This window comes from Phoenix dactylifera, chromosome 6 (genome assembly GCF_051530095.1).
Source record: "Phoenix dactylifera cultivar Ajwa chromosome 6, Ajwa_hap1_PhDact_Kaust_v1.1, whole genome shotgun sequence".
Taxonomy (NCBI): Eukaryota; Viridiplantae; Streptophyta; class Magnoliopsida; order Arecales; family Arecaceae; genus Phoenix; species Phoenix dactylifera.
In genome coordinates, this window is record NC_143195.1 from 5,881,629 (window position 1) to 5,890,171 (window position 8,543).

General features: G+C 42.2%; 1 protein-coding gene across 1 annotated transcript; it reads left to right on the top strand.

Annotated features, from left to right (window-relative positions):
* The first annotated feature begins 1,026 nt into the window (after positions 1-1,026).
* On the top strand, positions 1,027-4,016 carry LOC103697773 (uncharacterized). Its single transcript, XM_039122469.3, has 4 exons — positions 1,027-1,539; positions 1,691-1,861; positions 1,956-2,337; positions 2,454-4,016. Exons 1-4 carry the CDS (start codon positions 1,257-1,259, stop codon positions 3,055-3,057), a joined length of 1,440 nt encoding a protein of 479 aa, XP_038978397.3. The 5' UTR covers positions 1,027-1,256; the 3' UTR covers positions 3,058-4,016.
* Positions 4,017-8,543: the final 4,527 nt, after the last annotated feature.

Consider the following 8,543-nt stretch of genomic DNA (forward strand, 5'->3'; position numbering starts at 1 on the left):
TTAAGGATTCTAGTTTCTTTTATGGTCTAGCTTGCAAGAGGAGGAGATACATAAAATTATGTTTGGAACAAAATCAAAAGTTCTAAATGGAAGAACCAAAATAATGGCTGTTATAAACCTATCATAACTATCACTTAGCAGTATTATAAACAAAATTATATACTGTTGACCAAATAGAAAAACCTAAACAAAAGATTTGACGTTAATGTGTATTATTTAATAGTATAAAAAGCAAAGAGATTAAAAACATCATTATAAAAGAAAAATGATATTGAAGGTGGATAAAGAATACCAGCATTCAGAGATGCGGCAGATGCGTGATTAAAGGGACGTGGACCAACGTGTCCCCTCTCATTTGTTTAGCAATTAACACGTTTGCAACTTTGTTCGCTACCGTAGGTGGAGGTATGGGCAGGAAAAGGAAAAGGAATGGTGGAATCTGAGCATGGATCGGCGGTCACACAGCACGCAGAAGACGATAGATGCCACGAGAGCATGTGAGGGTTGGCCAGCTGGCGGCAGAGATAGGCAATTTATGACTCAATTTTTTGATTCAATCCTATCTGAATCCATTTTAAATTGAGTTTAATTTGACATAAATAAATTTAGATTAAATCATCTAAATCTGTTTATTAAATAAGTCGGATTCATATTTAAATTTTAAATTTATTTAATAATTAGATCAGGTTACAATCCGACTTATTTAATCTGTTTAAAATATGTTTAATCTATTTCTGATTTGTTTAACAAAATCAGCTTATCCTGTTTAATTTATTTAAAACTATTTAATTCGTTAAAAATCAATTTAGCCGGTTTAATCTTATTTAATTTATTTAATAAATAGGTTATAAATTTTTGATAAAATTTAGATTGATAAATTTTTGATTTGATTTGTGTCCAATTTAGTTCATCTAATCCGACCAGACTGACTCCCTGACTAGTAGCAGTACTCTACTGGGCTAGCCCAGTTTGGGGGACAGGAGAGAGAGGGCAGAGCTCTTTATCCGGCTCTAGCAATTTGTCCTCGGTGCTGCGAATGTCGGAGGCACGGGAAGCATCAACAGCACTGTCCAAACCCAAAAGGAAAGCCTCCCAACCCCTTGTGAAACGAGAGCTTGGCTATACATACATCGTAGTTCGGTTGGCGGAGAAATCAAACACAGTAATCCACAGCTACGGACCTAACAGCTACAGTAGAAGTTGATAGAAGCAAGGAACGAGGCTTGAACCAGAGTGGGTTCTTGGATTTGCTGAGAATGGAGACTAGAGTTGGTTTGGGCGACAAAAAGAAAAGGACGAGGGGGGATGGGGAGCGTCCGGGCCTTGGCTTTGGCCGTGGTTCAGACTACATCCCATATGCTCCTCAGAAGCTGATCCGCACGGCTGGGCTTCCCTTCCTTTCTTCTTGTACCAGCGGGGATGGCAGTAGCGTCCCAACTTCGACCCTGTCCTTCAGCGGCAGCCCGACCTTATTTCTGAACGATGACTACGATGGTGGAAGAGCTCTGCTGCCTTTTCCCACTCCCTTCAAATCCCCAGGTTTTCTTTTCTTTTTATTCCTTTTCTTTAACCCTTCTTCCTCTCCTCCATCATGTCTTTTTTGCGTTCATCTTATCTTCTTTTCTACGGAAGGTGGTGGTGGAATCCGTTAAATAATTCAGTGTTTGGGTGGTGCCTGTGGGTGTTGCAGGCGTGGGAATGGGCGTAGGTGGCTGTGATCTGAGAGGGTTTCCATTGACTTCGGCGCAGCGGCAGGAAATCCAGCGCCAGGCTCTGATCTACAAGCACATCATATCTTCTGTTCCTGTCCCCTCTGACCTCCTCATCTCCAACTCTCCTCCCTATCACCTCCCCCCAAATCGTGTGTTCTCTCTCTCTTTTTTTTGTTTATTTTTCTTTCTGGTGAATCTTTTCACTGATGTATTCTTGTCTTCTATTTTGGTTCTAATAAACAGTGGTGGCGGGTAGAGGTGGTGGTGGTACGTTTAACTTGAGGTTTTCGAACCGCATGGATCCGGAGCCATGGAGGTGCCGGAGGACGGACGGGAAGAAGTGGAGGTGCTCGAGGAATGCGGCGCCGGACCAGAAGTACTGCGAGCGCCACATGCACAGGGGTCGCCCTCGTTCAAGAAAGCCTGTGGAAGTTAGCAATACCAAACCCACCTCCACCAACGCTCCTCCAACCACGGCAGTCCCGACCAACTCGCCAACCATCGTCACCACGACCACCACCACCGCAAGCCTTTCTAGGCCGCTTCCATCTCAATCCTCTGGCCTCTTCCTCAAGGATGAGCTTAAGATTCCATTCCAATCCTTGGAACCAAACGAGGAACAACGGTCCGTTTCTGGGTTTAAAGCAGACCATGTTTGCATGTTTGTAATATATCCGAGGACTCGTTCGTTTGCTCCACCATAACGTACAGTTAAGTGTTTTGGTTTTAATAATTCTCCAGGTGCCTGGATTGGATGAAAGGGAATAATGAGGAGATGGAATCAAGCTTGCAGTGGGAGCTGATGCATTCGAAGATTGGGTTGACGCATGGCACCATTCCTGTTCTCCAGCATTATGAGGACCAGCTGACCATGAACTACGCTGCCTTTCTTAATCCCGATCTCTGCTCGCTGGAAGAAAATGCCGTCGGCAACCGCGGAGAAGCCCCCAGGAGCTTCATCGACGCCTGGTCCACGGCGACCCCCGCTGCCACCGCCGAAGTTGGCAACTCAACATCTGTTCCCACCACCGGTGAGCTTCCGCTGTCAACCCTCACGCTTTCCATGCCCAGCACGGGAGAAGGCACCGATCATCAAATCCAAATGGCCCCTGTTTCGCCGCTCGGCGGTCCTCTCGGTGAGGTTCTTCAGACGAGCAGTGCAACGTCTCCACGGCAAGGGTTCGGTGCCAATGATGGGGATTCCAGTAGTCGTGGGCTTATCAACATTCTGAGCCATGGTTTTCATGGCAGTCATGAGGTGAGCCTCCAAGAGAGTCCAACCAGGATAGCTTCCTCTCCTTCTGGTGTCCTGCAGAAGGCCTTGGTTTCGCTCTCTGACTGGTAACAACCGAAGTCCCACTTTCGTTGCTGCCTCCCGGTCCGCGATTCCTCTCCAGTGGACAAACCAGACCAAGCAGTAGTATATTGTGTCCCCGAACCTCGTTTTCTTTTATGTCTCACAGTTGCCGTTTTCTTGATTGTTTTTCCTGTTCTCGTCATTGGGTTAGCATGCGTCATCTTGTTGATATAACAATTGGGACCTCACCTAAGAAAAAAAAAAAAAAAGAAAGTTCAGATTCTATTTCGCACTGCCCTTAAAAGATATATCAGATTGTATAATCGCACCCTCACATGCTTTTTTTTCATTTAAGTCCTGACATCTAAAGATCAAAATTTATGCAAATCTAATCATAAGCATCATGATCGGTCTGTGGTCAGTCTTAATGAGCTTGTGTCTTCTAGTCTACATAGGCTATGGGTCGAAACTGCTCCGATAACATTTTTAACAACCTAAAATTTTATTAAAATTTTTTAATAAAATATATTATTTAAAATTTTTTGATTCTATATAAGTATTCAAAAATTTTTTGGCAAATAATTAGTATGAGACTAAGTACACGTCTACGAAGGTTCTCGTACTTGCTCTTTGGTGTTTTGTTGGATTTGAACATGTCAGGAGGCTGGTATTCTGTTTGGTTACTGACATGGGGTTTCCAACACGAAGTCCTCTGCGTTCGGAAATGGAAAACAGTCGATTCTCAGTTTTCTGCTTCTCTGAGTCATTTGCTTCGCTGTAGGAAGACGAGAGATTCGGTTTCCTTCAAACTTCGTCAATGATTGGTGCGGGCAAAATGTTCTCTGTACATTGTTTGACATTAATTCCGGGAAAGTTGGCAGGGTGAAACTCATATATATATGATGGGATTCACATTAGTACAACACTTAGAACTACGGGCCAAGATAGTAAGGGGAACTACTGTGGTTTGTATTTTTTTCTGTACGTGCAGAAGACCATAAACTGAACAAGACTGTAGTAGTCTATGGCTTGAGATCTTTGGAGCAACCTCAACTTGGAGGCCTCCTTTCGTTCCTGCATAAATTTATTGAACAGTGAAAAATTGCTAAGATTTCTTCATATTTGGAGGTGGCATTTCACACTTTGTCTAGAAACTTGTATACGTAGAAAGATGAAAATTTTTTAACTGCTTGGCCTGCCACAATAGAATTCTCAACAGTCTAGCTAATCGCAATTGGCCTCGGCCAGAAACATTATCCTCTCTGCTGTATGAATAAGAAACAGTGGAACATGTTCTCTTGAACTGCACTTACTCTGCAGTTATATTGCAAGAACTACTCCAACGATGGTCCAATCAAATGCCATCGACAACACTGAAGGACATGTGGTACTCTTGGTGGAAAAGGCTGCATCCTAATTCAACTCTTGTTGCATTGGACAGCTTAGTTTCGGTTGTATCTTGGGGGATCATAGAAAAGAGAGGCATGACACACTACACAAGAAAAAAAAAAAAGGAAAGAAAAAAGAAAAAAAAAAGATTATTTTCAGCGCATTTTAATGAATATATATAAATATCGGTATTTTTATTGCGGACTCTTTCTAAAGCATCGCAAAAGCATCGAACATATTAGATTGAAAATTTTTACGAAAGCGGACACTTTGCGCCGACGCATATATATATCTCGGGCCTTTGTCAATGTTTATAAGCATCGGTTCAACTTGGGTCTTTACCGATGCTTAAAAGCATCGGCCTTTGCCATTGCCCGCCGTGCCATTTTGGTAGAGTTGTACCATTTTTGGTATTGCCGACGCTTAATTTTTTTTTTAAAAAATAAATTATGTATACATTATTTACCAAACAAATACATAACAAAAATCACATACATATATAACAAAAGTCAAATGTTACAAACAAACAGATCATTCGAAATATTTATATTATCAAATATGATTACATTTACATTGTCAATTTACATTTATAATTTGCTTCGAAAACATAAAAAACATACATATCGAACTTCTAAATAAATAGTCTACGAGGTATTAGGGGTCGATGGCATCAACATCATCATCTCTACAAGTAGATGAAATATTAGAAACCTCCAAGAAAAAAATAAAAAATTTAGAAGTTAAGAATATGAAAATCATTAAACTGATACAAAAATACGTTATAATTATAAAAAATATTAAAATAGATGTAGTTATTTACCTAAGGAGGGGCAAATCTATGCAATATAGATGAAATCTAGTCAAGCTGAGTCTTTAAGGGGGCGTTTGGTAACCCCAACAGGATCACCACGGTGATCTAAGATCCTCGGTGATCCGAATGCTGGGATGATTTGATCTTCAGTGATCTAAAATCAATGTATTTGGTCGGCCATGGTCTAGTGATTAAAAATTTCTGGATATCTATGAGTAACTTGTTTGGTATGGTACGGTGATCCAAGATCACCGACCACATAATACCACAAATATCCCTAATATATCTTAGATGGATTTTTTACGTGTTTTTAATTCTTATGAATCAAAAATATAAGTCAAGCATACTATTTCAACAAAGATGCATGAATCTAACAAAAATAGACAAGAAGCCTCTTCAATTTAATATAATTCTTGAATGGAAGTACGGAAGGCCCATGAAACTCATTAAATAACTGAGATAATGCTTGGCAATGCTATTTACCATGTCAAGCAAGAAAAGAATAGGAAAAGGTTATCCCATGTCACTTCATGGTCAAGGTAAAGGAAAGAATTTATTCAAGAAAGGGACAAATTCACTCCATCTATGAGAGAAGGTAGGAGCATTATGGAAAATTTACTCCATCTAATTAATAAAAGTCCCATCCCACCATCTCCCCTTCAAGTGAGTACCCAAGCAGCAACTGCAACATCACAGCCCAGCAGCCATTCAACCCCAAGCAGCAATTGCAGGCTAGAAAACTCTCCACCTCCCTTCTATCAAGGGGGAAGACTCATAGCCAGTTCCTGTTCCTATTTTATATGGGGCCTTTGCTTCCTTTTGATCACGGTCAGACACAGAAAATAGAGCAAGAAACCTCCCTACCCCCTCCCTCCCTCCCTCCCTCCCTCTCTCTCTCTCTCCTCTCCTCTCTTTATTTCATCGCAAGTCGGTGCCTTTTTGCCTTCTTCCTTCTTTCCGTGGTTATCTTCTCCCTCCATTTCAATCAAAAAAAGGGTAAAGGAAGCAAATCCTGGCCTTCTCCCTTCCTTTTGTGGTTATCTTCTGTTTACCATGCCTGGATCCCTGAGTTCTCTCGGATCCCCGCCGATTTCGGCCATTCGACTGCCGTCGCCGTCGACGGCCGGTTGTCGCCTTCGGACTCCTCCTTTCTTGCGCTCGCTAGAAAAGAGAGCGGAGAAATGGGAGAGATCGGAGCGGAGAGATGAAAGGTAACGACTCGAGCGAAAAAAGATTGAGGGGTATTTTTGTCTTTAATTTTCAACCCAGGATCACTGCCGTGGGGTGATCTTAGATTTCCAACCTCAAGAATTGGTATCCCATCATCGCGTTGGATGGTGATTTGAGGAGTGGAGGTAATTTAGGATCACCGCCATGTAGGATCATTGTAGTGCAACCAAACGCGGTGATCTCGTCACCTCCATTCACATCACCATTGATCTTGGGACAATCATCCCATACCAAATGCCTCCCAAAGATTGTATCTCTGTTTGATGGCTCTACCTTAACTCCGCAATATTGGTATGATAGCTCTGCCTTATCCGCTCTTTCTTTATCTGATGGCTCTATCTCAACTCCAACATATCGGTATGATAGTTCTGTCTTATGTGCTCTATCTCTGTATGATGGCTTTGCCTTATCTCCTCCATCGCTGCCTTCAGACTACAAACTTCTGCAGTGCTACTACTTTGTCTGGCATCTTGAGTATATATGCTCACTGTAGATGACTGAGTGGAGTAACTCCAACGCCATAACCCCTCACTCGACCATAATGCTATGGGCTCTTTATTTCGGCGAACACTAGAGCTTCGATGCGACTGATCGCGTCAGATGATGATGACTCTTTGACCGATCTAAAATAAGGGATGTAACCCTATCCTATATCTCTAAAAGAAAGTTATATATATTAATATTTAAAAAAATAAAACTAATAAAAAAAGTATTGCACAAATCAAAGATGAATACATACAATTATATTTCTCGACTCCTTCCGGACAAAGTTGCCATCTTGGTGGGTGTGAGTCATCCTATAAAACTCTATCTCACCAGGCTTCCTCTCATACTCTTCCATCTATAACAAAAAGTATATGGTAAGCTATATATCATGATACATGCTATATGATAGAAGAGTTTCAAAGAGTTTCAAAGAAACTTACAAATTCATCTCTATGCCTCACATAATTCTTCGAGCTTGAAGTGTGAGAAACTACTTGAGATGCTCGTACAGCTCTACCAATGTCAAAATATATATGCCTAAAAAAAGTAAACAATGTAATATATTCAATGTATATATTTGCAATCTATATTAATAATATATACAATATAAGGTATTGAGAGAGTATACACAAGTTGTTCTCTCTCGAAAAACCAGTAGCGAACAAGCTCCCTCCACTGATGAGGGTATACCCTCGTCATACCTCCTCCTCTGTCATATCCTTGTGCTTGTAGTCCGTCTTCAACTTCACCTTGAATTCATTCTATTTGCAGTTGAGGGACTTTAGTAGAGATGGGCACTGGGCCGGGCCGCCCACGGCCCGGCACGGCACGGCACGAAGCGGGCCGTGCTGGGCTAGAGGGTCCTGGCCAGCGGGCCGCGCCTGGCACGGCCCGCTTCGGGCCTGGGCACGGCACGGCCCGGTCTAGGCCCGCGGGCCAAGCACGGCACGGCCCGCGGGCCAGCACGGCACGGCCCATAAGGGCCTGGGCCGGGCTGGCACGCGGGCCTGGCACGGTCCGGGCCTGGGCCCGGCTCGGCCCGATAAAAATTAATGCTTCATAAATTTTTTTAATAAATTAATAAATATTGAACACTAAGAATTTATGATTTATGAATATAAAGCCACCTTAATGGTGGGGGGTTTGGCATAGACCCCTACCAGTTTATTAATTTAAATCAAAATGGTACATGAAGGGAGGTTTGGACCTTGGTCTGACCTCTAGAATACAATAAGAAACTAAGAAAGGGCCGAGGTTTGGACCTTGGTCTGACCTCCAGAATACAATAAAAATGTACAATTATAAAAAATTAAGAAATCTTACTAATCATCAGTGATTCAGTGAATCAGTATTCACTCTTCAGTCTTCAGTCTTCAGTCTTCAGTAGTGTTTGTATCATCATCATCAGAGGATGTTGTATTATGTCCACCTTTATCTTGAAGTCTTGCCTCAGCATCCAGCCAATCCTTGAAGCAGAGAAGCATCTCCACCGTTTCGCCCGTCATCCTACTTCTCTTTTCGTCAAGAACACGCCGACCTGCACTAAAAGCGGATTCCGATGCTACCGTGGACATCGGCACAGCTAAAATATCGCGTGCAATTGCAGACATAACAGGAT

Excerpts from the sequence above, each read along its gene's own strand:
- LOC103697773 (XM_039122469.3), top strand. The coding sequence starts at position 1,257 with ATGGAGACTAGAGTTGGTTTGGGCGACAAAAAGAAAAGGACGAGGGGG. Across the intron at positions 1,540-1,690 it reads CACTCCCTTCAAATCCCCAG|GCGTGGGAATGGGCGTAGGT; the intron begins GTTTTCTTTTCT and ends TGGGTGTTGCAG. Across the intron at positions 1,862-1,955 it reads CTATCACCTCCCCCCAAATC|TGGTGGCGGGTAGAGGTGGT; the intron begins GTGTGTTCTCTC and ends TCTAATAAACAG.